We start from the raw sequence: 27,715 nt of genomic DNA on the forward strand, positions 1-27,715 counted from the left end.
TTATTGCTAGGGGCTAGTACTAACAACCACTAACTTCGCATGCTCCGAGAACCACCTAATTTTGAGCGGGAAACTCTCCAGCTGTCACTGCATCTGGACTGCTCTCTGCTCGTGAACGGCCAAAGGCAGTTACCCGAGTTGGGTAGAAGATTTCCCAAATTCTGTGTCACTGGTCTTGGACTAGTTTGGTTTAGTACCTTTTCATTCACTGGTGGGCAATGGCTGCTTCCGAACCTTGCTACGCTGCTCCTGCTCGTGCACCCCCCCATGCTCATGCCATCGGTAATAGCTGCGCAGACCCAAAATCAGACTAGACTTTCCTTTACACACGAGAGCACACTTTCTTTCTTCTTTTTCTCGTCAGAGATTAAATAGACCTGGTCTCCCCCCTCGTACAACTCTTTTTCGTTCCATCACATCACAACAACAACACTCTTCTCCTTCTTCCTCTCTCCTCCAACTCTTCTGCCTGGCCAGAATCAAAATAAACCAGCCACAACTTCTTCTCCTCCACAACCACCACCATGGGCGTTGAAGGTCATCACGCCGACGAGCGACACGGCTCTGTCGCTCTTCAGACTGCCGACAATGTCGAGCAGATCGAGGCTCCCGTCACCTGGAAGGCCTACATGATGTGCGCCTTTGCCTCTTTCGGAGGTATCTTCTTCGGTTACGATTCCGGTTACATCAACGGTGTCAACGGCTCCAAGTACTTCATCGAGCAGGTCGAGGGCCGCGGTGCCGATGCCCTCTCCGAGAGCCACCAGTCTCTCATCGTCTCTATTCTCTCTTGCGGTACCTTCTTCGGTGCCCTGATCGCTGGTGATCTTGCCGACCGCATGGGTCGCAAGTGGACCGTCATTCTCGGCTGTCTCATCTACTGCATCGGTGTCGTTATCCAGATGATCACTGGTCACGGTGATCCTCTTGCTTGCATCGTTGTCGGTCGTCTCATTGCTGGTCTCGGTGTTGGTTTCGAGTCAGCCATCGTCATTCTCTACATGTCCGAGATTGTAAGTTACACATTGTCACCCTCGGCTTCTCTTCCCCTTGCTAACAGCTTGACTCCAGTGCCCCAAGAGTGTTCGTGGTGCTCTCGTCGCCGGTTACCAATTCTGTATCACCATCGGTCTCCTCCTCGCCGCCTGCATCGTCTACGGAACCGAGAAGTTCTACTCCATGAAGTCGTACCAGATCCCCATCGGTATCCAGTTCCCCTGGGCTGTCATCCTCGCTGGTGGTCTCTTCTTCCTCCCCGACTCTCCCCGATACTTTGTCAAGCGTGGTCAAATCGAAAAGGCTGTTGACGCTCTTGCTCGCGTCCGTGGTCAGCCCAAGGACTCCAAGTACGTCCAGTCTGAGATTGCCGAGATCGTCGCCAACGAGGAGTACGAGCGTCAAATGATCCCCTCCACCACTTGGTTCGGCTCTTGGGCCAACTGCTTCAAGGGTTCTCTCTGGGACGCCAAGTCTAACCTTCGCCGAACCATCCTCGGTACCTCCATGCAGATGATGCAGCAGTGGACCGGTGTCAACTTCATCTTCTACTACTCTACTCCCTTCCTCAAGTCCACCGGTGCCATCGACAACGTCTTCCTCATCTCTCTCGTCTTCACCCTCGTCAACGTCTGCTCCACCCCTCTCTCTTTCTGGACTGTTGAGCGATTCGGTCGTCGAGCCATCCTTCTCGTTGGTGCTTTCGGTATGCTTGTCTGCCAGTTCCTCGTTGCCATCATTGGTGTCACTGTCGGTTTCAACCACACCCACCCTGCTCCCACTGCCGCCGACCCCGACGCCGTCATGGCCGACAACGTCAGCGCCGTCAACGCCCAGATTGCCTTCATCGCCATCTTCATCTTCTGGTTCGCCTCCACCTGGGGTCCTGGTGCCTGGATCGTCATCGGCGAGATCTTCCCCATCCCCATCCGATCTCGTGGTGTCGGTCTCTCCACCGCCTCCAACTGGCTCTGGAACACCATCATTGCCGTCATCACCCCCTACATGGTCGGTGAGAGCCGTGGAAACCTCAAGTCTTCCGTCTTCTTCGTCTGGGGTGGCCTCTGCACCTGCGCCTTCGTCTACACTTACTTCCTCGTTCCCGAGACCAAGGGTCTGTCTCTCGAGCAGGTTGATAAGATGATGGAGGAGACCACTCCCCGAACCTCTGCTAAGTGGCGACCTCACGAGACCTTTGCCCGTGCTGGCGATGTCAAGGTCCTCCCTAAGACTGAGCACGACGACCACGTCTAAGCTTGAGTCTACCGACTCCAGTGTTGTTACTTTTTATTTTTGATGAGGAGGATATTTCCTTTAATTATTATACCTGAAATGTTTTGGAAGGTCATGGTGTTATGATCTAAGATGATGAGCACGCGGAAGTATATGAGAATAATATGTAAATATCTCAAAGAATGATACCAAGTTATTAAACCATCAATGTCTTATGCCTCTGTGAATGTTTTAACTGTGACTACTTTTTCTTTTGTTAATGATTCCACGTCTCGATATTGACCTGGTGCCTCTCGAGGTTGGATAGAGGTAATTAAGTTTTCGACACCGCGATCTCTACCCCGCGCAATTATTGAGGCGTGTCGAAACTTTTGAGTACATGATCTACATTTCGTTCAAGCCACTGTAAGGTATTTGTCTCAAACTCTATCTGCGATTTCGCGTGGCATTACTACAGCAACGAAACACATGTCTCAAAACGATCACCAGCCACGAGGTGGATTTTACTTTAACACTAAGTTTAAGAAAGTCTCGCATTTTGAGTTTTTCAAGAGGCAGATCCTTCAAGATGCGGAATGTGAACTCAAAGAGGAATGAATGTATAAAATAGACTTTGAGCATCGCTGCCAAGGTTCACGGGATGCTGGATATCTCCCGCAGAAGCCTAATAGATGAAAATAAATACTTGGTTTCCTAAGTATTTATGATTACATAACGATAAGGTGCGAGATGAGGTTCAAATAAGATTTATTTGATGTGCTAAGCGGTGAGATGAGCTCAGAAGGTTTGGCCGGATCACCCGGATAGATTCAGCCAACGGAAGCTTTGCGGTGACCAATCTGGATATGCTTATTTTAAAGATCTTATGGTATAATTGGATCTCTCAGGTCACCGAGATTGGATGGGGTGTAAGAATTATTCGGTGAGTGGTTGGGTAGTATTCGCAAAGGGAGTGATGTGGTTTGATAGTTGGAAGCATGGATGGAGATTGAAGCGATGGCAGTTCTGCTGGTAAGGACATATGAGTAGGGGATGAGAGTGAACTTCCATTGGTTGCTATTCGGTCTGGACGTAATCGCGGCGCTGGCATTCATGGAGTGTCTCTGGGTTATACGTAAAAGGCGAGTCGGGTTCTGGTTTCAATGTTGGATTAAGAAGAAGCGGAACAGGCAGCAGCGGTGAATTGTCGCCGAACAGTTATCGCGACCTCGCTCGAGAGGAAGTCCAAATGGATTTTGTATAGCTTCATGACAGCCACTGTCTCTTCATTATCCGAGGACTGACGGGCAGTTTGAAGATTGTAGCGTCTTGGGGACTCTCATATTATCCAAGCTTTGCGTTCAAATACTGACTTCGGCCATTACCTCTGGCTTATGCTCAGACTGGATCTGGAGGGCACCGTACAATTCCTCGAGACAAAGAATGGCACCCTCTGCCAAGCAAAGCCAGTCTTGGATCTCAGAATGAACCTGAGACTTTGAAAGCAAAAGAACACGATATGGAATGCGGGATACGGAACACGATTGCTGTACCCCGGGTCAGCTGTAGAGCGGAGCTTATCAGAATATGAGGCTTATTCCAAGCCAGCTGAAAGCGAAGTAGCTCGATCTTGAAGCTAAGATCGGATCATGGGTGCTAAGTATAGAAATAGTCAGATTGACTACTGCAAGCCATAAACAACCCCTGCTGTCCGCCAGCCTCTTTACCCCGGATTTTGAGATACGGGCTAAGACATGAGGGATTTGTTCTATTCTTGGTCTTCGAGTTTTGTGGCGCTTTCAATCGCATTGTTGTCTCTCGGCGCTGGAATTAGGAGAGTGACAGTGTCGCCAGTTTCTGGCTGATGGTCGACTCTGTGCCAGAATGATTCTTGCCGGAGCTACAGGGTAATGACACCGCAAAGTGTTGAAGAAAGTCATTAGTGTGATCCAGAGTGTTGTTTTATTAAATATTATTTGATGTATGTCCTTCAAACATCTGTCATTGCACCAGAATCAATGAAAATGAAAAGATATACAGTGCGAGACCTTCTAACCCTGATTAACGGGCTTCATCGCCACTGGGAGTTTTCATCACTGTCACAAATAATGTATTGCTTGAGGATCCGATTAGAACGGCGCTGGTGAAAAGTTGGACAACAGAGCGTGGTCCCAAATGACATAATGAATTGCGAAGAGCTTGTTCGATGATTTGGAAGGCAGGAAGGGAAAATAAATATGGAGGCTTCGATATCTGACTGTGAAATCCCAGCCAAGCTTCGTCCAATCAGAAGCTTCCAGTATCATCGGAGTCGCGATAACGACAAATGGAGTTTTCGGAGTTCATACGTCATATTGACCAAAGATTACTAAGAATGCAACTCCACGGAGATCAAAGCAATACATAAAATCGCCTTCCAGTTCCTCTCCTCGATATCATCATCACCATCGCCAAGCCTCGTATTAATCCCAACAATGACGCAAATCGGAATCTTCCCCGCCTCGGGCGCCCTCGGCACAAGCACATACACTCACCTTCTATCCGATCCCCAAGTCCCCAATGACAAAGTCACGTTGATCAACCGCTTCCCTGAAAAGGTTCCTCAGAAATACATCAACAATGGAACTGTCGTGAAGCAAGCTTCGTATGAGTCTAGCGCCGAAGATCTCCAGGCCGTCTTTGCCGGGATCGATGTGCTGTTCCTCATCTCGTATCCCAGCCATGTCCGAGAGTACAGGACGAAAGTGCATACGAAAGCTATCGATGCTGCGGTCAAGGCTGGCGTGAAGCATGTTTTCTATTCTTCTCTTGGATTTGCTTCTATCGGGAAGGATAGTACCAAGGCCGAGGTTATGGGGGCGCATCTTGATAGTGAGAAGTATTTGAGGGAACTCTCTGAGAAGAATGCCGGGTTTACGTTTACGAGTGTGAGGGAGGGTCTTTACAGCGAGTCTTTCCCTATCTACACTTCCTTCCTGGATCTCAAGAACCCGCCTTCGAAAATCCAAATTCCTCACGATGGAAGCGGTCCAGGTGTGAGTTGGGTCAAGAGAGATGAATTAGGAGAAGCCACAGCGCGTCTAATTGCATCATACGTCTCATCGCCCTCATCATTCGCCCACACGAACAAGATCGTCACTCTCACGGGTCCTAAAACATGGACATTGGAAGAGACAGTCGAAGTCCTATCGCGCGCCGCCGGAAAAGAATTCAAGATTGAGAAGATCAGCGTGGAAGAATATATCAATCTGCCTCAGATCAAGGAGTATTTTGGTACAGAGGAGAAGGCGACCACGTGGGCTACTGCGTGGGAGGCTATTCGGGATGGAGAGACTGCTGGTGTGACGGATACGTTGAAGGAGCTCTTGGGAAGGGAGCCTGAGGACTTTGAGAAAACTATTCAGGAGATGATCAAGAATTAGCGGTCAGAACTATGATGAGTCGAGACAACAACATAGGATAGGCTGGGAAAGCGGTCAGAACTGTTCGCTGGAATTGAGATAGACAACATGTAGGGAGAATACGAAGTCTGTTACTGTTGGCATAACCACAATTCTATTTTTAGTGTCCATCGGTAGTTGCTATTATGACGTGGCTGGTCTCCCGCTGTCCAGACCAACGCCAACGCCTCGTGTAATTTTTAACGTTCAACCATCAACAGTCAGGCTCCCAAGCCTCCCATGCTACAGTATGCTCAGACATTCTAGAAAAGTTCCAAGCCAAGAGCAGTAATTCGATCGTCTTCTTCTCCTGAAATTCAGTGGAGTAATTACTTGAATGCATTGACGTCAGGTGGATACCCAAGCTCGAACGATAAGATGAATTTATGCAGGGTTGTATGTTGTTTATGTAGGGATAATCATAATAATGTTACCGTTTTGTAATGCAATTATTCGGTTGTCGGGAGATGAACAAAACAATGCATGAATGAGCAGCCTCATTAGTCCACATACTCAGCTAAGCCAACTCATTTGTTGTGGTTCGTATGGAGTTGTTCAGCTTTCAGCTTCCAGCCTCGGGGGCTGTGCTTTCTGCCGTCTTCCGATTTCGCCACTACCAAGATCTAAGAATACGACTCTCACGGCCTCACCTTTGGACGTGTCCATTTTAGTGCGGGGACGGATACCCCATTCAATTAATATGATGTCAACAAGTACCGATGCATGGACTCATTTCCGAGGGGATCGTCACGAAGATCTCTTGGAAGCTCGTATTCATGAATATATAACATCTTGATTGTCCGTCTATTCAATCTCTTCATTCAATCCATCAACACTCTACACTCTACAACTTAATACAACAACCACTACCTCAACAACTTAATCAACAACCACCAAAACACCACCAAAATGCAGTTCAAGACCCTCTTCACAGCCTCTCTCCTCAGCGGTATCGCCGCCGCCGCTCCCAAGGCCACCTGCACCAGCGAGGCCAAGGCCCAGGCCACCGGCTCCGATGCCCCCAAGGCCTTTGGTCTTGTCGCCCTCCGCTCCGCCAGCCCAATTCACTTCTCCGCCTTCAGCGCTTCTGAGAGCGGTTTCTCCCTGAAGCTTCCCAAGGACAAGCAGGGCGCCAAGTGCGACGGCAAGGATGAGGGTACCGCTACTTTCACCATCAAGGACGGTGAGCTGTTCTTGTACAGCACTGGAAAGGAGCAGCAGATTGCTTACACTGACCGATCCGGCATGGGTAAGTCACCTCATCATTCACTACAATTGACAATTCACTAATACATTGCAGGACAAGGTGTTCTTCAGTACACTTCCGGAAAGTCCTACCCTCGCAACGCCGAGACAAAGGGCTGGAAGATTGATGACGCTGGCAACCTGGTCTTCGGCCAGAACAACGCTTCTTTCGTCGCCTGCGACAACGGCGTCGACGGATCTTGGAGCGTCTGGGTTTCCTCCGGTATTGAGAAGCCTGGTAACACCGACGCTGAGTGCCTTGGCTTCAACGCTCGCGTTGCTGAGATTGAGAAGCCCGTCAGCTGCAAGTACTCCCAGTACTCTGCTTAAATTTAGACTCTAGCGTTGGATTGTACATATTTTAGATTATGACCTTTATGTATATTGAATAGCAAGTACAAATGCTTTTTGACCTTAAATTATTTTGTTCCTTGAAACCGTAGTGCCAAGCTAAACCCAACGGTGGAGATGATTGGTCGAGTCATGTGATTTTAGCCGAAGGAGCCGATTCTTATCTGATCATCTGATAAAAATCTCTCACAAGACTAACCGACCATCGGGCCCCTGCGACCTGAGAGCCCCCTTCTCTCAGGCACCATCACCATGAAACTCACATCCTTGAGCTATCTGCTCACAATACTCTCAATATGCCCTTCTCTCGTCTCTGCAGAAGACAGATCTCCAGAGCGAGTATGCTACGACACATGCTACACGTGCCTTAAACCAGTGCACTTCGATGATATGCTCAACGGAACCAACTGGCTCACCAAAACATGCTACAGCCCCAAGGCGATCCTCTCACTATATCTCTGTCTTGATGAGTATTGTACGCCTGGGGCTAGAGAAGCGGGATTGACGCCGTTGAATAAAACGTGTGAGGAGAAGGCGCATATTATTCTTCCGCCATTTAGTATCGTTGATAATGAGGATAGAGAGAAGGTTCATCGGTTGAAGAGGAATGAGACTGAGGGAGAGAAGACGTTTGGAGAGGTTGTTATTCCTTCTGAGGAGTGGTTTGGTATTTGGTGGGATACTTTGGTAAGACTTTTGAATTGAGGTCAAGGATGAAGCTGATTTTTATAGGATTCTGTGGCATATACATATACAAAACACGACGTATACGGGTACGTAACCCTGTTTTGTTACTTGTTGCAGGATATGCTAACGTTTACAGTCGTGCCATGATATACTTCTGGATCGTCGTCATCGCAATCGGCGTCTTGAACCACGCCATCCAACAAATCAGCAACTCACAAATCATCCGCAACCATTCTTCAAAATCAGGCGGTCAACTCTGGAACTTTTATACCTCGACTGTCAATCGATGGATCGTTCCAGCGACCTTTGGAGACCGATGTGCTCAGAAAGTCGGATGGGGAACAGTTCCACCGAGGATACAATCTCTAACGCTCTTTGCTTTTCTTATTCTCAACATTGCGTTGAGTATTCATGGATATAGGATTGTGCCGATAAACATGTAGTAAGTACCACCATCTCCAAGGGAGAAGCGAGCTGACGTTCTGTAGTTTCCCATCTACAGCAAAACAAATCCTCCGGTATTCCTCAGACCGAACAGGCATAATCTCATTCGCCAACTTTCCTCTTATCTGGCTTTTCGGAATGAGGAACAATCTACTTATGTGGCTAACCGGCTGGGATTTTGGAACGTATAACAACTTTCATCGCTGGGTAGCGAGGATTGCTACTGCTCAAGCGATTATTCACTCGATCGGTTATTCAATCTTGGTTTACGTTGGTATGTAATACTCTTGATTTGAGAAGATTTGAATACTGATGTGATGCAGAGGGTGGTTGGGAGCAGTATGTCTTTTGGTGGTCGTACATGTTCTGGTGGGTTGGTGAAATAGTAAGTTTGATAACCTTGAGTTGGGGCTGTTACTTACTTGTTACAGGCAACCATCGTCATGTCCCTCCTTGTCGGAGCATCCTTCTACTGGATCCGGCGCCAACAATATGAACTATTCTTAGTAGTTCACATCATAATGTCAATAATCCTCCTAATCACAATGCTAGCGTAAGTCCACCCTCCTTCCTCCGAACGACAGAAGCCTAACAGAAACAGCCATGTTTCCATCTTCCAAGGCGAATACGACGTCTTCTTCTGGGTCCCCTGCTTCATCTGGGTAGCAGACCGCGTCATACGTGCTTTACGCATCGCAGCATTTAATCCCAAGTTATGGGATACCTGGGCCACGTCTATCTACCATCCTACTTCGAACATCGTCCGTCTCCTGATTCCTTGGTCAACAAGTCTCTACAAACCAGCCCCGGGAACGTTCTATTACATCCATGTTCTCAACGGTCCAAGATGCTGGGAGAGCCATCCTTTCACCGTTGCGTCTGTCACAAACGAGGGACAGCGTGGAGCAAAGATGATTGGAGAGCAAGTTCCTCTTCTTGAGAATGCTCCTGAAGGAAGTCCAGAGGAAGTTTCTGATTCTCGGACGATGACTTTCCTGATTCGTCCTTATGATGGGTTTACTTCACGGCTTAGAGATACTGCTTCTGCGGCTTGGCCAAAGAACGTTCCTCAGAGAGTCCTTGTCGATGGACCTTACGGACATACTCAACCACTGCATCTCTTCGACAATGTTCTTTTCGTAGTAGGAGGAAGTGGAATTGTTGTTCCACTATCATATCTCAACGTTTTAACAACACATCCCGCTCCACGAACGGTTAAAATCCATTGGGCAGTTCGTGAACCAGCCTTTGCACTAGACGTCTTGAAGACAGACATAGCAGACGCACTGGGCAGCACAAACCTGAGTATAGAGATTCATCTTACTACACATACACCTCAAGATGAACTTCAGGAGTGGCCGGCGCAGGTTGTACTCAGGAAGGGAAGGATAGATGCGGCCAAGGTAGTTAGTAGTGTGAGTGAGAGGGTCGAGGGAGCGAGTTTGGCGGTTGTTGCGTGTGGACCTGCGCAGATGGCTGATGATGCTAGAAAGACGGTACATGGACTGTTAAAGACAGGTATTAGAGGGGTTGAGTATTTTGAAGAGAGCTTTCAGTGGTGATATAGATGTTATAGACATAGAGCTTGCGTTGGATTCATTAGATATTGTTTTATTTGGATACAGTCGAAACCAAATATGGCTACTGCTGTTGAGTTCTGTGACATATATCCCGATATCTTCAAGATATGTCTTTTTGGACGGCGAGTACTACTGCGGTTGAACTTGCTCCAGGCTATCTCACCACGGTCGTGGTCAAGCTAATGAATGGCCACTGCCAGCTTCAAGTACAGTCTCCAGACATCGAGCATGGAAACCGACCCGGTCTCTTAAAGAAATGAGTGAGCATGATCCAAGCCAGGAACTTCACGGGGGTCGACGAAGACCCTGAACTTTCGAAAACTTAGTAAAGTAGGGCTTGCGACAACATAAATTGTGATCCAATCATTCAGAATTTCTTCACTGCAATTTTAACCCACCCCAAGAGCTTGCAGTACATATCCATAAGAGACTGGGGCTAAAGTAAACCGAGCTGAATGGTTTTAGTGTGGAAGGCAGAAAGTCAACACGGCCACCGAGAGGCTTAGACGAAGCTTCACTGCATTTTCTAACGTCCTCGAGAATTTAACCAATATTATGCCCGTCATCACTCTTTCACTGCAATTTCAACCGCGACCAAGAGCCTCAAATATAGCTTGACCCTGGAGAAAGCTTGTCTCGAGATATAGCATTAGAATCTGCCTTGCGGCGATTTCACTACGTTTTTAACCTCCTCCCAGGCCCGACCAAATCAATACACTACTAAACTGGTGCTGATCAAGGCAACTGATAATGAACATCTACGTCTAAGTGAGAGTTGTTCACAGGTATCCTCAGGTTAAATGTTCAGTTAATTTCCCTATTAATGGCTTAATTAGCAAACATGTTCTCTGGCTTTTAACAATAAAAAGGTAAGCAGAATATCGTCGCCTCAAGAACGTGCTTGCGGTCCAAGCAACCAAGGCCGATTCTGCATGGTCCGTTGGTTGCTCTGCGTTATCGTTTACGTGTTCTTCATTGCTATGTCATTGTTAATGTGTCCTTTACTGCATTTTGAACCCCCTTCCAAGTCTGCAATGGATGGATGAATGCATGGTCTTCGCTGCAATTTTAACCTACCCCAGAAAGCTTCAATAAAATTTCCAGCAACAATGGAAGTAAACATGTCTCTGAGGGTCTGCCTGAGGTAAAGCAGAGAGCCAACCAAACCAAGTCTGCCTCCAGCCACGTTACTGCATGTTCCACTTTGGATCTGTATACATTTTCACTGCAAATTTAACTGTCTCCAAGGACCGGCCGTAACCACCACTGTTTCCATATCTTTTATTTAGACTTAACGCATCCCTATTTCTTTACTGCAGACTTAACCTGCTCAAAGGCTAACCAAAATAACAAACCAGTACCTAACCATGAGAATTGTAACGGAGCGCACGCTCTCCACATTCGCTGCAATTTAAAATTCCCAGGCGGGTAACAGGAGTAATAGTGTAAGCAAGTATCATAAAGTAACTGAATTATTTTATCTCTTATGCTTTAAGGGACCAATTCTTCTGATAACCTGAGGACTCCCTCGGGAGGCTGCAATAGAGTCCAAGGGACCATCATCTGAGAAAACCATCCATGGATGTAAGTGTGCGACTGGCTCTTAACAATGTCTGCTTTTGTGGCCCGAAGTCAGCCTCTGCCTCTTCACTGCGATTTTAACTCACCTTAAGAGGCTGCGAAGTTAACTCATGAGCATCCAATGATACTAGCTATTGAGAGTCAACCTTGAGCATAGCCAATTAACCCCACTACCGGAGTCGACCTCCCTCCGAATCTTCACTGCGATTTTAACCCCCTCCGAAGCCTACCATTGCGAAGTACGTACTTGACTAGACATTGGTTTCGTCTCGTTCCCTGCACTGCATTCTTAACACCGTCCCAGCGTTCACCCAACGCCAAGAAACTGCACAACGTTCTTAGGTATCCTTTTCGAGAACACGCTGCGATAGACTGACTCCGCCCTGCGCCAGCAGCAAAGTAGGGCTTGCAACAGAAACCTTTTCAACCCTCATCTTTTTTCACTGCATTTTTAACCTCCCCAAAGCTGGCCCTGGGTGCCCGTCCGTTTTTAAGGCTGGAAACTTCACTGTAGGTCTAATACTTCTCGTGATGGATCGTCTAAATGACCCAATGCTTCGCTTTACGCCAATCCTCATAAGGTGACCATTTCTCTGTGGAGGCTGAGAAAGTTAATCCAAGTGTGTCTTAATTATGCCCTTGAATAACAAAATATGCCCAGCGAGATTAACTGCAATTTTCAAACACCGCAGCCGCGGATCTGAGTGTGCCGTTTGCCCTGACAAAGGACTAAGTCTGGCGAGCTTCACTGTAATTGCAACCGCTCCCGAGAGCTCTGAACATTGCTCTAAATGGGTATTGGGAATTTTGAACTTACAAAAGCACAGCCTATCCACAGCCATTTCACTGCAATTATAACCACACCTGAGAGCCTTGAACATTGTTCTGGTCCTCGAGAAAGTCTGCCTTGAAGTAAAGCAGTTGGTCCCACCTTATGAGGCTGAGGTTGCCGTTAGTCCGTCCTAGCACTGCATTTTTAACACTCTCTAAAGCCTGGACACAGTGAAAGGTGTTTGACATGGATCTACGTATGCACTAGACTAGAGACCGCTTCATTGCACTGCAATTTTAACCTGCCCAAAGGCCCGAGAAATCGATAAGTTCATACACTGCTGGTGGTTCAAAGCAACTAATAACGAACAGCTACATCAAAATGTGTAGCGAGTGATCGCGGATATGTCCTTGGGGCAAATGCTCTGTTGCTTTCCTCATTGACCGCAGTAAAGCAAATACGCTTTCTAGGTTTAAACAATACAGTGTAGACAGAATATAATCGCTTCAAGGACGTGCTCGCAATTGAGGCAATCAAAGTCAATTCCATCTGGTATCTGTTGGAAGGCCTCAATTTCACAGGAGTAAGCACTAATCATGTCGCCAATGATACTTCACTGCATTTTTAACCCCTCCCGAGGCCTGACCAAAACAATGAGACTGCAAAGGGTGCTCAGCATCCGTCTACTAGTCTTGCTCCAGGCCTTGGTCTTCTCCCACTGCGATTTAACCTCTCCCAAGAGGCTTCATTCAATATACGAAGAACTAATTTCTGAGCAAAATAATCTAAGTACGCCTCTGGCTCTTGGGAGGCCTCTCTTGAGATAGCTGACAGCAGAAAGTCAACTCTGCCTACCACCTTACTTTTCACTAAACTCAGCGCCCGCGTTCACGAAAACAGAGCATCCACTGCGCATTTTCACTGCAATTTTAAACAACCTCAAGATGCTCCAATTGACTTCCCAGCGAAACATTAGCTGTGAGTATATCTCTGGTTCTTGGGAAAGTTTGCCTTGAGATGGAGCAAAAAAGTCGGCTCTGTCCCGCCCGCCACATCCACTCCATTTTTAACCCCCTCAGAGGCTGATCCAAACAACGGACCAGCATGTGATGGCCTCGGACTGGCCGCCGTCCGTCCCCTACACTGCAATTTTAACCTCCCAAGAGCTTATAGCACAGTAGACTAATTTTGAGTGAACAAGTTGAATTAACTTCTTGTCCGCCGGCGTAAGCCTAAACTTGACTGCGTTTTCAACCTACCCGAACAACTTCTGCATCGTCGGCTGGTCTCGGATGATGAACTTTTACTGCAAAGTTAACCCTGTTCAAGGACTAACCACAACCACCACTGTCCCTGTAGTATTTGATCAACAAACGAACTCGCTATAATCACTTTACTACACTTTTAACGCTTACAAGGACATGAAATGGCTGCCAGCATAAGTAGCATGCGATGGGCTCATGCAGTAGGCGCCTAAATTGCATCCGCCCTTTCACTGCAAATCCATACCAAATGATGTCCGTATCACGAGCATTTGTGTTTGCTTTCACTGCAATCCAACACACAATACAAGGCGGAAATTTGCGCAACCCCAAATTCACTGCAATTTTAACCCATAATGAGAGTTTATAGCAGACTGAGTCTTGAGTGGACCGAATTGAACTTAGTTACGCAGAATTACCATTGTCGGGGCCGGATGCCTATTCACTGCAAATTTAACCCTCTCCAAGGACTAACCATAATTACTACTATTTTTACATTAAACTATTAAACTAGCTTATTAAATTATTCTACTGTACTTTTAACCTTGTTAAGGATAAGCTAGTATGTAAAGGTAGTATGTACTATTTGGCTAGCGCTAATAGACTATCCCCAAGAGCTTGTAGCATAGCAGACTGATTCTTAAGTGAACGAAACTGAATTGTCTCTTGTCAGCTGTAAAACTCAAATTCACTGGATTTCTAACCTCCCCGAAGAACATCTGCATCTCGAGGCCCTTATCCAAGTACGTCGGCCGCCGTGTGCTGTGCTGCAGATGAAGTATCTTCGTACCCACGTCCACTGCAATTTTACTCTCCTCCGAGGGCTGGACATAACTACCACAGGCAACGTAAAAAGTTGGCATTGTCTCGAGCCTCTTCACCCTGCACTCTTGACTCGCCGCGAGGACGTAAGCGTCATGTAAGGCGTTACACCCCTTGACCGCACTTCACTCCAAATTTAACATCCTCCAATTGAACATACGTAGCACGGGTAGTTGGCATTGCCCTCGTCGAACCTCGACACGCCGTTCCTGGGAAGGGCAACTAACTGAAGGGCAAATGACCTTCAACCGCCTTCACTGCAAATTTAACACCCTCCCAGGTTTAAACAGAGCATATCACTGCAATTTTAACTCACGTCAAGAGCTCTCATCTTCGACAACCAGTAGACCAAAATTCAGTATAGGCAGATTTATTCGTCTATCAATCAAACTCCTCTAAAATAGCTCGCCTAAATCACACCCCAAATTCACTATAGCTCATCATGCTCATCCCTAAACCTAGGCTTCTTAGGCTGACTGCCCACATCCCACTTAGAAAAGTCACAAGCAGCAGGCGTACCAACCTCCATCTTGTAAACACACTTCTCACTCTCACTAACCCTCCAAAGCTCCTCCGTCTCAGCACAACCCAACCAGACATCCGTTCGTCGCTGCGGTCCGTTCCAGCACTGTTGACCATCTTCGTACCGTAGCACCATACGTTCGCCCTTGCCTAGACTCTTGCCGTCGATGCGGTCTTCTTCGTCGGCTACTTCGCGGTCGATGCGCTTGAAGTTTCCCATGTTGCTGGATCCGTGGCCCTTTTTGGACTTTTGCTTTGTGCGGTCGAGCCAGCATTGTTCGTAGGTGTATTCGCCTGCTTCGATGGAGACACACTTGCCCTTGAGGGCGCGGAAGATGTCGTCGGGGCCATAGTCGGTGTTTAGGTCGGATTGTTCTACTGAGAGGGCGGATTGTTTGTCGGTGAGGTCGCGGTTCGCTGCGTCGAGGGCTTCGCGGGCGGCGCGGACGAGGGTGGATTCTTTGCCCGGGGTAGCGTTGTCGGCGAGGATGCCGTTGGTGATGGCCCAGACGCGGAGGGAGTCGATTGTGCCGTGGAGGAATGAGCGGACGGGGGGAGGAAGGTAAGCTTCGAAGTTGTAGACTGGATGTGTTAGCTTTGTCATTTCGTGACTGTGGTTGACTTACGGATATCGGTGTCGCTTCCCTCAGCATCCTCAAACTCACTCCAGTTGATGCCATTGCTCTCGCTATCCTCCTTGAGAACACTCAGGATATCCTCATCCGGAAGAACCTTGGCAACATCATCTGCCTTACGAGCAGAGTAATCCTCAAAAGATCGGATAGCAGCCTTGACACCCTCGTCGTTGAAGTTGGGGTTATACTCGCTCTTGAACTTGGTAAGAAGCTCCTCGAGCTCACCAACCCGCTCCTTGAGAGCATCGCGCTGATTGACGACATTGTCGAGAGTATCGCGAAGCTCGGTGATACGTGTCTTGGCCAATCCGGTAAGAACACCAAGCTTTCCACCGCCACTTCCGCTATCGCGAACAACCTTGCCCTTATCCTGCTGTTCAGCCTCACGGTGCTTCTGCGCAAGATCCTCCTTCTTAGCTTCAAGAGCAGCAATCTCCTTCTTGAGATCCGCAACCTTGTTCTCGACCTTTTGTCTCAAATCCTTGGCTTCGTTGGCCATGGCACCTCGTTTCTTAGCAGCATTCGACATGGCCTTCTTCTTCTCATCTTCCAATCTGCGATACTCCTTTCCAATCTCGGCACACTTGTTCTCGCACTTCAGACCGCCGACGCCAGCGTACTCCTCTGAGCCATCACAGCAGAGCTCGTAATCGCACACGCCGTCGTTGACGTAGAGGAAGGGCACGTACATGCCAATATGGCCCTTGTTTTCGCACCAGAAGCCAGGAAGGGCATTGGTCGTGTTGGTCGTGCCGGTCAGTGACCCGGCGAGAGGTTGTTCGGGGGAGAGAGGATCGATGTTGGCACAGGCTGCTGTACCGGGTTCGTCTGAGCCATCGGGGCAATCGCACGTGTTATCGTTGATTCGGTCGAGACTGAGCTTGATAGCAGCATTGGTGATGCAAGAAAACTCCTCCTGGCCCTCGTAGTGAGAGACGACTGTCCCATTAATTAGCTTGACGATAGCTTCAGATCATCATAAACATACATTCAGGACCAACACCTCTAGGCACGCTGCCAGCAGCTGCCAGGGTGAAGGCGTATATAGCGCTAAGCAGCGCTACAGAATTTGGATGTTGCATTTTTTCGGTGTTCGTGTAATGGTGAAAAATGAATTGATCCTCCCAAAGTCGGTCGGTATGCAAGTTAAGTTGGAGTTGGCCAGGTCAGCTATTTGGAGGGACCTAGAGGTCTCCACTGAAAGAGCTTCCGGGGAGGGCGGCCCCTGGACGGTAGAATTTCGGGAGAACGGAATTTGATCCGCGGGGGAAGGGCACTAGAGGTGGGGGAAGAGAAAAAAAGAGAAATGCCCCTCCAACACCAAGAAAGTCTGACGCATCATCATCACCAGCAAATACATCAAAGGGAAGAAAGTCACCATGGCTCCCGCTCCTACAGACGAAGAGGCTCGCAAAGCCCTTGAAACTATTCTTTCGACTGCTTCAACACTCCTCGAGCAACTCCAATCTATCCTTACGTCCATCCAACGCAGTCCCACGACTCCCTCCGCTGTCTCCTCCGAAACAAAAGACATCGACGCCCTAGCCCTCGCCCGCGACTGCTCCTCCCTGATTCGCGCCCACGGCACCAAAATCTCCCTCCTCGTAATCAACGAGCCCTTCACCCCCAGCGCCATAACCACCGTTGTCCGCGAACTCGTCAAAGGTCCAATCCCCGGTTTGGCTACCGCCGCACAAGCCTGCGAAACAACCCTCTACACCTCCGTTGTGCGAAAGGAACTTGCGTATAGAGTAGGCAAGGTCCTCGCCGAGTTGAACAACTTGCTCAATCGTGTTCCGAAAGATGGGAAAGTTTTGTCGGGCGTGGGGAGGGATAGTGGAAGTGGAAGTCTGGCGTTGACGGGTATGCTTTGGTCTGCGTGCGATGAAGTCGTTGCGCTTGCGAATATGGGTGTTGGTGGTTTCTTTGTTAAGAAAGCGGAGGAGTGGAGGGATACGCTTAAGGATGTTATGGAGGAGTTGAAGGAGTGGGGTGAAGAGGAAGATGACGAGGAAGATGATGTGGATGATTTGGCGGACAAGATGAACGATGCGTCACTGTCAAACCAGGAAATGCTCGACGAGATGATGAATTCCTCCTCAGCGATCCCAAAGTCCGACCCCGATAAAATCCGCCCTCGTCTCGACTCCACACTCAAGCGTCTACGCATGGTCGTTCTGTTATACCAAGCTCTTTCCAAGCGTCGCTTCAAGAAACTTCCCAAGGATACTACCAAGGGCGATATGCCGGCCAAGTTGGATAGCACCGCAAACGTGTTGAGCGCTTTGCCGGATAAGTTTGGAGATTTGGCGGAGGCGTTTTATGAGTTGGATGCGGAGGAGATTGATTCGCTTATGGAGGAGTGTTTTGAGAGTGCTGTTGGGGTTAGTGAGGTTCTTAAGATGGGGTGGGAGGGGGAGAGTGATGAGTTCAGTGAGTGGATGGAGAAGTTTAAAGTTGAAGTCAAGAAGGTATGAAACCTTTGATGAAGATAGTATAAATAAAGTACAATTAAGATCATCCAAGGGCTGTCATTTTGAAGGATACATAACCCCCGATCGTAAAAACGGTACCTCAAACCCAAGCACTCCATTCTCAACATGGAAGAGCACTCTATCCAACGGCTCACCACCATAGTGAACCCAATCCTGAATCGTCCATCCAACACAGTTCATCTCTTCAATCATGCCACCTGGAAGGTCCGTTTTGAAGCCTGCGTCAAGGTCTGGCCATAGATGCCATACTTCCTTTCCCTCATCGCGCAGTTCACTTGGGAAAACTCGAATCTTGTCTCCGATGCCGGGAAGGAAGTCTCCCAGTGTTAGACCCCATACATCCTTTAGTGATGAAACGATATCTGTACCGTTGCGTCGTAAAGAGGCCAGAACCATCGAGTCGCCATCTTGTTCCAACACGGCCTCTACATCGTCGTTCTTATAAACTCGCTCATACCGTTTCGCTTGAACCCTAGCGACATCATCTGCAGCCCCAACAAACGTGGATATAACAGCATCAGCAAGAATAGGCGCTGCTTTCATCGGTCCTGCTGTTAAGACAACGATGGCTAGTCCGTACTCGTCTATGAAACTCAGTTGACTTCTGTAGTTCTGCGCACCTCCTGATTTGCTGTAGATTGTAACCGTGTGAGGATGTTCGGGTGTTAGAGTATCCAAACGGAGGATTTCCCAGGGCATGCCGCTCAGGGTGTGTGCGTTGCCTGCGAATGAAGAGGGTTTAAGCCAGCCGTTTATTTGGGAGGGTGTTAGAGGTAAAGTTCGGGACAGAAGAGCGTGGGAGAATTTGGAGAGATCTGATAGAGATGAAACTAAACCACCCGCCCTACCAATCGTCAGTCTACGGACAATAATCTTGGGGGTGAACTTACGGAGTGTTTAGTCCATAGTCTGAACCCCAACTGCTATCAGGAGGAATAACAGCCTTATCGTCATATCCCGGCGACGGGAAGGTATTACTCATTTCCAATGGACCTGTAACCTCTTTGAGTAACTGCGTAAAGTTCTTGCCTGTGTATTCCTCTAAAGCCATGCCGAGGAGCACGAAAGCCATGTTTGAATAGGCGGGTCTTTCGTTGGGAGTAGTCTGGGGATAAGACTTCTTCATTCCATCGAGGATTTCTTGCTTCGTTAGTGTATTGTTGGATTGATGGGGTGGGAGGGTTACCTTGACGGTTGCATGCTTTGTTGAGAGTCGTGACACCACATGGTGGATAGTCTTCTTCGTCAATTGGGGGGAGACCGTATGTGAGGAATAGGTCTTTGAGGAAGTAGAACTCTGAGAAGCCATCTACATACAATTAGTATGAAATGGTTGTGAATGAATGGAATACTTGCAGTTTACTGGAGCTCCACTCAAGTATGAAGCCAACATCCTCAGACTAACATCTTTCCACCGAATCCCTGACTCTCCTTCAAGCCCAGGAAGTACATCCGTAACTCTCGCATCCAAATCAAGCCCACTCTTCAAAAGTAAATAAGTAGTAAGAACTTTAGATATAGACCCAATAAGACACTGCGAATCTCGATCAAGTTTCTTAGTACCCTTTGTGTTTGCAGCGAGGTGGTGATACTCCCAAATTGGTTCATCTTGATCTGCGCTTACAACAGCTAGCGAGAAAGAAACATTGTTTACTGGCCAACCTGCTGTGATGTTACCAGCGATGGCTGCGTCGAGAATGTTTGTTAAGTTGAGTGCTGCGGAAGTAAAGATTGGTGATCTTGCGAGGGATGTAGGTTTGGGGAGAATGGGGCCTTCGGGGTGGCATTTGAGTGCTGAAGCTGAAGCTGCCAGCAATGCAAGAATTGAAGAAAACATCATGATTGAGCTTAAGAGATCAATATTAATGTTGTACATACTCTCACCATCTCCATCTAAAGCGACCTCTTATACTTCACTTTCATGATCCTCCATGCTCAATTATTGTCCTCGCGTCCAAAATACGAAATACGATGCACTCTTCTCAATTGAGCTTGTAACCTGTAGATCTACTGATCTGCACGGCATTTCTCAATGGCGTGGCGCTAAAGCAAGATCAAATGCGAGATACGATGCCAAGCTCTTGGAGCCCCCAAATGCACATGTCAACGTAAAATGTCTATTGCTATCATCAAAATGCACATCCATATCTATTGCTTCATCAAATCTTGGCCGTGTCCAATCCACCGGGTATAAGCCTCCATCGTCTCGCAACATCATCCCTCGGCACAACCCCCATATCCTCCACAGCTCTCTGGTTCACAAACCCAGGACCACCGCTCTCCCACGCATAATCCTTCCACTCTCCAAGCGCAGGCCACATTTTCCCCCGTACAATCTTTTCAATCTTGGCTTTGCGCGCATCATCACTCAAGACACTGTTCCATAGCGCCCATGTCTCTTCTAGCTCGTCAACGCTGGAAACGCCCATTACGCTAACGCCTATCCGGGTGCCGTCTACGTTTGTGCCGAATTGAGAGCCGACGCGCGCCCAGTTGTCCAAGGACCAACGGATGGCTACTTCTTCGAGGTGCTCGCCTGATTCTTGGGCTATGGTGGAGAGATGGAGACAGAGATCGCGGAGTTCTTGGGGCGCGGGGTGCCAGGAGCGCTGAGGACCTGCATCAATGCCCCTCGTGGTCAAAAGGCCCATGTTGAGCATGCTGGCGTTGGGAAGGCATTCCACGCCAGCAGCCTTGAAGCGATCGAGTAGTGCTTGGTTGCCGAGTTTACTGTTTTGTATGCAGAAGTTGCCGTAGGACATGACTGCGTCCAAAGGCTCTCCTGTCTCGCGCAAGATCATTTCTGCGAGAGAAGCAAGCGTATCAACAGGATACCCGCTAATACCCACATATCGCACCAGACCCAGATCCCTCAACCGTCGCAGCTCGAGCACAGCAGCCAGCACTTCCTCTGGAGAAACAAACTCGACATCATGCGTGTAGACAAGATCAAGGTACGGTGTTCCGAGTCTTTCCAAGCTGCGACACACGCTGTAGTTTATCCAAGCGGGCGAATAGTCAAACTGGTCGCTTGCGATGCGCCCGGCTTTTGTAATGATAAAGTATCCCTCTCTGGGCGGTGGAGGTGTGAGTTTGCGCAGGGCGTCGCCGAGGAGGAGTTCGGAGGGACCGTAGTAGGGGGATGTGTCGAAGCCGAGGATGTTATGGGAGAGGGCTTGGCGGACGATGTCTGTGTATGGCATGTGTGTTGGGTCGGGGTGGTATTGGATGTTGAATGTTGCGGTTCCGAGGATTAGAGGGGGAAGGACCTCTGAGAGGGGTTTTCGGGTAGCCATTGCGACTGAGGATATAGTGAAGGTATCGTGGAGGAGAGAAAAAGGTTGCGACTTGATCGAGATCGTCAGGGTCCGGCGATATTTTATTTTTTAGGTGCGGCGCACTTTCGGGTAGTGGGGGATCTCTGGTGGAGGGGCACTGAAGGATCTAGAACAGAAAGAATCACAGGAAATGTGAGCTTGTCAAAGGTCCTTCCTTTTGTGTGCTTGTCAAAAACTCGTTTTTCTTCAACAAAAACAAGGGTCTATCGGTAATTCATTTCAGGGTCCCTCCATCGAGCGATGCAAGCACGATCGCTTTATCGCAACCGCAAAATAATGAATCATGATAAACCACCGAATGGACCCGGAACCAAACCACTTTGGGCAACATCGCGTAATTTAAGCATTCGTTTGCGTTATTATTTGCCGAGACCTGTCAAATGTTGGTTGTTGTTTGTTGTGGCAGTTGTGGTGACATGGTGGTTGTCTGACATGGAGGGACAAGAATGCGAAATATTGGATTGAAGCTCAAAATGGTTCTGTCATGATGAATCGTATTCTTATCATGATGACTGACAGGTTGCAGTGACAGCTAAAGTCCTTCAGGCTAAGATCTTCTATCGCCGTTCTATTACCCTTCTATAAGACGGACTTTCAATCTCTCCGGCTGGGCGTGATGTCGCCCCACACTCAAAATTAATAAGCGGGAAACGGAAAGTGGAAACTGGTCATTCATGGTGTTCATATTGATTCAGTGGTAATTGTGATTGTAAGAGCAGAGTAGTTTCATCCCAACGCTCCATACCTAATTAACTCCAAAATAACATTGTAACTCCTTGCCTGCTTGTAAACACCCATCATGACTGCGAAACACGTCTAAGTCCCCGCCCAGACGAAAAACACCAATCGCAAAATTGCTCAGAAGATCCTTCATTGTGAACGAGACAATATCCACCACAGCATTTCTTGCACGTCTTTTGCGTAGCTTCAATGCACGAGTTGCAATTCATTCCACATTCCCAACAACTGCGCGAAACCTGTCGCTTAGACATGTCGCAACTGTTGTTGAAGGGTTGGTAACATGCTTCGCACCACCATTTGTTGCATGTGACGCAGAATCTATCGTTCAAGCAGCCTGCGCAGCGTGGAACGAATGATGTGTGGTTTGGTCGTGGCGTTGTAGCTGCTTGTACTGATGACGATAGGATCGGCGGGGGTGAGAGCAGTGGGAGATGTGAACTGTGTGTTTCAGAGGTCATTATTCCTTCTGGTGCTTTGCCACAGGATGCGCAGCCTCCGACTGCGAATGTAGCGACGGCAGGATTAGCCGCTGTCTTCACAGGCGGGTTTCCAAAAGCCGGTGAATTAACATGTCGCGGACCCTGACAAAGCACAGCGTCAAAAGAAATAATTCCCTGGCACGCAAGTAAACACTGCGCCCAGTCATCCATGCCGCTTGTAGACTCCATCACGCGGCCCTTGTTGTGCCAGTACGCATCGTCGTCTGTAGTTTCGCTGAAGATGTACAGCGCTTTTAGACGGAGGTTGGACGGGCGGGTGGGACGACAGGCGTATGCTAGTGCGGCGCGCAGTTTTGCTTGGTTGAGGTTCTTTGCGCCGCGGATGGAGAGCATGCGGACGTTGTAATCTGGGTTGTTGATGATGTCGTGGCATAGTTCTGCTGTGACTGATAACCCGTCGAGGATTAGGGATTGGACATTGTGAAGAATGTTGCGATGACGAAGGGTTGAGAAGATGCCTCTCAAGGGACCGGCGTAGAAGCTGTCACCGTTAGTGATTGAACAGTACTGGGGTATGCGCCGGCTAAAGTGGTCGCAGAACAATGTGGGTATCGACTCACTCATCTTCAGTCAAGTAATCCTCCAACTCAACATTATGCCAAACCGCCAGATTCCTTTCCTGCTTGACGTCTTCAACATGCGCAGTTTTGACCCTCGTAAGATCAAGATGTCTAAAAACACCAGGTGTTTCGTGAAGCAGATACCGTATATCTTTACAAGTAGCTGCGAGATTAAGAATGCCAGAAACAGGTAGGTAAGGAAGGGTATGACGAAGAATAAGATCGTTGTATAAGGTGTCGAAAAGGGTCAAGCCCTTGATCTCTGCGCGTGTAGTGTGGGTGTTGATGGTTTGGCTCATGTCAGGCTGGCATGAGTATACTTGTGTCTGAGGAAGAAGAGGAAGGATAAAGATGGGGAGACATTTTGGAGGATATATAGGTAGAGTAGAACTATGAGACGATGAGCGTGGGATGTGGTCTGAGATGAGATTGGATTGGCGAGCCAAGAGAAACAGGGTGTGTGTCGAGTGTATGATCTACAAGACAGCTTTCAAACAACAAGTTTCTATTTATTACACAAGCTTGTTAGTTGAGCTAAAGCTTGATACACCATTTGGGACAATGATAGACAGTGACAGATGGGTGGGGGTTTATGCTGCTCAACATTACTCGGCTGGACCGGAAAACACCAAAAAATAATACACGGAGGTCAAATGCAACATGGAGGGTATAGGCTGTAGGAGAGATCGGCCCGTGTGAGGAGTCATGCATGGGGTGGGGAATTGTTGAGCTACCATCCCAGATATTGAGATGGCATCACCAAGCTTTGCATCTTATCTTAAAGCGCACCATTCAATTGTCGGGAGGAGGGCCGTGGGCTCATGTAGGGGTCCTACAGGGGTTTAGTTGCGCCAAGGATACAGCACTGTTCCCCTTTCTATCCTGGAGCTGTACCTGCAAGATGGGCGGCAGAATTAATGGCTAAATAATAGCGGTCACGGAGCTATCTGAATTGAGGTTGGTAAAAGGTATCTCAATTGAGATGGGCTGGGAGAGGTATGCTTGCTTGGTAGGTATGCTGTTCCGTCCTTTCTCTAACCCCCCGAATGACAAGCTGTACAGATCAACGTGTAGATCAATCTTACAGCTCACTCGGGGTCCGAGATACCGCCAAGCAAAGCCTCATCTGCGCTGCAGCCCCCTCATATCAAGGAAGTTGATCAATGATGATTGAGTACTCGTCGTCGCTGAAACTTGCACTACCAATCTGATCATCACTGGTGTTTCCAAGGTTTGCTTTTTTGTGTTTCCGGGGATGTAGTCCCGGTTCATCATGACCAGGCCATGATGGGATGGTTGCGTTGCAGCTCTTCTGTGGGGGTTGCAAACAACACAATGTGTGTTTCACTGTTTTTATGCTCGGGCATGAGACAGACATACTTCTGTATGTAGCAATAGCGGTGTGAAATTGAGTTGATGGAGGATTGTTGCGATCGACATAGGGTAGATGCCAAGAATGCGACTCGAGCGCTGCGTATCCGTATAGCTTCACAACGTAGTGCAGGTGGACAAGATTGCGAGTAGGTTGACTGTCAACTTGAGAGCTCGAAAGCCTCTGCTAATTGCGCCTAAACTATAGTGACCGTCTCCTAGATTAGATCTACAGTCTATCGCGTTTAGAACATGTTTTAACTGCCGTGTCTCAGTTCTAGTCCACACTCTAATTTTAACCATGTTGTTAAGCTCAATTATCGTCTGTGCAAAGGCCAGTGCGTATCATCGAGCTCAAACAAAGCTGCAAGATGCTGTGACAGTGTTCTGTTCGATAAGATAATAGCTGTCTCCATCACAAATCCGGGGTAACCTGTGTCGGAATATCGGTAATCCGTTATCGATACCGCTTAGTAAAGCTGTCAGGTCAGGCAGAGAACTGATGCGTCTTCTGGACGATGCTGGAAGAACGTCACCGAAGTGGCTGACTGAGCATTGCCTTCCATGGCTGAACTGTACATGTTTATGTTTTCTGGTTTTGTATTTTTAATACTCTTGATAGAAAGCTTGTATTAATTTTAACTCTATTTCTTCTCGCATTTTCGCATCCGTGCTTATCATGACTTGACCGCCCACTACGTAATAATCCAGAACCCCACCAAACACCTCCCAGCATCGCCGCCTCTACCATTTCCTCCCACATACCCACGATGGAAGAGCCTACACCACTGCGCTGGTCAAGCGCCCTACCAGTCCTAAACCCCTCTACAATATCAACCAAGAATCTTCGCGGCGACAAGATCCTCCTTCCTCAATCCGCTCTCGAACAACTCCTCGCCGCAGCTCGATCTCAATCCTCAGCAACCAGCAATCCCTGGTCAACCGACGCCGATAGCGCACAACAATTACCGAACCCGTTAACGTTCCGACTTGTCAATCCGAAGAATAAAAATGCTGTTTATGCGGGGATTAGGGAGTTTTCGGCGGAGGAGGGGACGATGGGGTTGAGTCCTTGGTTGACAGAGGCTTTGGGAATACAAGAGGATGAGTACGTTTCTACGAAGGAGGTCGATCTCGAACAAGACCCGACGCAGACCGGCCAGATGGAGCTTGACGGCGTTCACATCAAAGTCGAAGCACGCCAATTACCAAAAGGAACATACGTCCGTCTCAGACCCTTAGAAGCAGGCTACAACCCCGACGACTGGAAACCCCTCCTCGAGCGCCAACTCCGCGAGAACTTCACAACACTCAGCAAAGGATCCATGTTAGCAGTCAAAGGCGCACGCGGTGAGGAGTTCAAACTTCTTGTCGACAAGGTTGCGCCTGAAGGAGATGGTATTTGCGTGGTTGATACGGATCTTGAAGTCGATATTGAAGCGTTGGATGAGGAACAGGCGAGGGAGACGTTGCGACGGATTATTTCTGCGCAGGGATCGAGTTCGACGGGTGGGGAGATTGATGTTTGGAAGGCTGTTGAGGGACAGGTTGTGCAGGGGGAATACGTCGACTACACGCTTCCTTCATGGAACAAATCGCAGCCTCTGGCCATTGAACTACATACCGACGACGACCTCGACTTATTTATCACACCAAAGTCTTCGAGACAACGAGCGCTACCGAGGGAGGCTGTTCATGTCTTTGGCGATTTCTCACCGACCATCAATGGGGTGAAGAAGATTGTTATAACCCCGACGAATGTCGAGCTCGAGGGCGCAGAACAGATCGCCATTTCGGTACATGGCTATAAGCATCCTGATGCTACGGAGGAAGCAAAGACGTTGCAGTACACATTACGAGCGAAAGTCGATCTTCCAGACGAAAAAGCCGAATCGAACGGAAATGGAACACACGAAGAGCACTCTCCCGACGATGAGCAATGCAGCAATTGTCTCCAGTACATCCCCAAACGAACAATGATGCTCCACGAAAACTTCTGCAGAAGAAATAACATCGTCTGCCCAGCCTGCAAAACAGTGTTCAAGAAAGGATCGCCAGAATGGGAAGCACACTGGCACTGCGAAAAAGACGATACCTTCGGATCCTCCACAGAAAGCAAAGCAAAACACGACAACATCTTCCACACAGAGCGACACTGTCCACACTGCGAATTCTCTACAAATTCATTACCGGATTTAGCGAGACATGCGACGAGTATATGTCCCGGCAAACTCATCCTCTGTCGCTTTTGCCATCTCGAAGTCCCCCAAGAAGGAGACCCGTTCAATCCCAGTCCTGAAGTCCTCATGTCAGGCCTCACAGCGCACGAATTAGCCGACGGCACACGCACAACAGAATGTCATCTCTGCGATAAAATCGTGCGGTTAAAAGACATGGAGACACATCTCAAACATCACGAACTTGACAAAGTGTCGCGATTGACACCGCCTGTTTGTCATAACGTTAATTGCGGACGAACGAAATTTGGCGTCGGGGCGAGAGGACAGGTTAGACAGGCGCCGAGTGAAGAGCAGGCGGGTAATGATATTGGGCTTTGTGCTATTTGCTTTGGACCGCTTTATGTTAGCATGCATGATCCAGAGGGCAAAGCACTGAGACGGAGGATTGAAAGGAGGTATTTGGGGCAGTTGATGAGTGGCTGTGGAAAGGCGCACTGTGGGAATGAGTGGTGCAAAACTGGTCGTGCGAACGCTGGCTTGAAAGCGAAACCTTCGAACACAAGAGAAGTGCTACCACTTGTCAAGCCGTTACTCGCGCAGGTAAAAGAGGTTCTGTATTTTTGTACAGACGAGGGAAGTCAACGGGGAAGAAAGTTAGCAGAGATGATGGCAAGCGAAGGTATTTGGGACCTAGAATGGTGCATCGCAGCCGCGGAAGCAGAAAAGGGGAATTTAGAAAGGATGAGGGATTGGTTACAGGCATGGGCGCCTACGAAGTAGGCATGTCACGAAAGAGGCATATCACGAAGTAGGTAGGCATGTCACGAATGAATGATGATAAAGATATAGAGATAGATTCATCATGGCAAGATGCCCGCTATTTGCAACCATTACTACATAACCTTATACAAAAGTACTACACGTTGCTCCAGTTCTCATATGCGCTTTCCTTCGTCTTCAAAACGGTAACCTTAGGCAAGT

The 27,715-nt window shown here is 48.3% G+C and overlaps 10 protein-coding genes across 10 annotated transcripts; 6 read left to right on the forward strand and 4 right to left on the reverse strand.

Annotated features, from left to right (window-relative positions):
• Positions 1-524: 524 nt before the first annotated feature.
• FIESC28_05553 (uncharacterized protein) lies at positions 525-2,250 on the forward strand (the record flags this gene model as incomplete). Its single annotated transcript, XM_031159698.1, has 2 exons — positions 525-1,013; positions 1,072-2,250. 2 exons carry the CDS (start codon positions 525-527, stop codon positions 2,248-2,250), a joined length of 1,668 nt encoding a protein of 555 aa, XP_031016250.1.
• A 2,432-nt stretch (positions 2,251-4,682) lies between these two features.
• Positions 4,683-5,630, forward strand: FIESC28_05554 (uncharacterized protein; the record flags this gene model as incomplete). The annotated part of the gene is made up of 1 exon (XM_031159699.1): positions 4,683-5,630. The coding sequence occupies one exon, from the start codon at positions 4,683-4,685 to the stop codon at positions 5,628-5,630; it is 948 nt and encodes a 315-aa protein (XP_031016251.1).
• Positions 5,631-6,557: 927 nt separating this feature from the next.
• FIESC28_05555 (uncharacterized protein) lies at positions 6,558-7,223 on the forward strand (the record flags this gene model as incomplete). Its single annotated transcript, XM_031159700.1, has 2 exons — positions 6,558-6,897; positions 6,949-7,223. The coding sequence occupies 2 exons, from the start codon at positions 6,558-6,560 to the stop codon at positions 7,221-7,223; spliced, it is 615 nt and encodes a 204-aa protein (XP_031016252.1).
• Positions 7,224-7,496: 273 nt separating this feature from the next.
• FIESC28_05556 (uncharacterized protein) lies at positions 7,497-9,937 on the forward strand (the record flags this gene model as incomplete). The annotated part of the gene is made up of 7 exons (XM_031159701.1): positions 7,497-7,931; positions 7,977-8,017; positions 8,068-8,373; positions 8,420-8,649; positions 8,699-8,760; positions 8,807-8,928; positions 8,977-9,937. The coding sequence occupies 7 exons, from the start codon at positions 7,497-7,499 to the stop codon at positions 9,935-9,937; spliced, it is 2,157 nt and encodes a 718-aa protein (XP_031016253.1).
• Positions 9,938-14,822: 4,885 nt separating this feature from the next.
• Positions 14,823-16,631, reverse strand: FIESC28_05557 (uncharacterized protein; the record flags this gene model as incomplete). Its single annotated transcript, XM_031159702.1, has 3 exons — positions 14,823-15,496; positions 15,541-16,488; positions 16,538-16,631. 3 exons carry the CDS (start codon positions 16,629-16,631, stop codon positions 14,823-14,825), a joined length of 1,716 nt encoding a protein of 571 aa, XP_031016254.1.
• A 297-nt stretch (positions 16,632-16,928) lies between these two features.
• On the forward strand, positions 16,929-18,026 carry FIESC28_05558 (uncharacterized protein; the record flags this gene model as incomplete). Its single annotated transcript, XM_031159703.1, has 1 exon — positions 16,929-18,026. The coding sequence occupies one exon, from the start codon at positions 16,929-16,931 to the stop codon at positions 18,024-18,026; it is 1,098 nt and encodes a 365-aa protein (XP_031016255.1).
• A 54-nt stretch (positions 18,027-18,080) lies between these two features.
• Positions 18,081-19,884, reverse strand: FIESC28_05559 (uncharacterized protein; the record flags this gene model as incomplete). The annotated part of the gene is made up of 4 exons (XM_031159704.1): positions 18,081-18,888; positions 18,935-19,184; positions 19,231-19,353; positions 19,707-19,884. 4 exons carry the CDS (start codon positions 19,882-19,884, stop codon positions 18,081-18,083), a joined length of 1,359 nt encoding a protein of 452 aa, XP_031016256.1.
• Positions 19,885-20,203: 319 nt separating this feature from the next.
• FIESC28_05560 (uncharacterized protein) lies at positions 20,204-21,340 on the reverse strand (the record flags this gene model as incomplete). Its single annotated transcript, XM_031159705.1, has 1 exon — positions 20,204-21,340. The coding sequence occupies one exon, from the start codon at positions 21,338-21,340 to the stop codon at positions 20,204-20,206; it is 1,137 nt and encodes a 378-aa protein (XP_031016257.1).
• Positions 21,341-22,441: 1,101 nt separating this feature from the next.
• FIESC28_05561 (uncharacterized protein) lies at positions 22,442-23,482 on the reverse strand (the record flags this gene model as incomplete). Its single annotated transcript, XM_031159706.1, has 3 exons — positions 22,442-22,561; positions 22,663-23,104; positions 23,184-23,482. 3 exons carry the CDS (start codon positions 23,480-23,482, stop codon positions 22,442-22,444), a joined length of 861 nt encoding a protein of 286 aa, XP_031016258.1.
• Positions 23,483-25,324: 1,842 nt separating this feature from the next.
• Positions 25,325-27,514, forward strand: FIESC28_05562 (uncharacterized protein; the record flags this gene model as incomplete). Its single annotated transcript, XM_031159707.1, has 1 exon — positions 25,325-27,514. One exon carries the CDS (start codon positions 25,325-25,327, stop codon positions 27,512-27,514), a length of 2,190 nt encoding a protein of 729 aa, XP_031016259.1.
• Positions 27,515-27,715: the final 201 nt, after the last annotated feature.

This window comes from Fusarium coffeatum (genome assembly GCF_003316985.1).
Source record: "Fusarium coffeatum strain FIESC_28 chromosome Unknown BRIP53273_contig_119, whole genome shotgun sequence".
Lineage (NCBI taxonomy): Eukaryota > Fungi > Ascomycota > Sordariomycetes > Hypocreales > Nectriaceae > Fusarium > Fusarium coffeatum.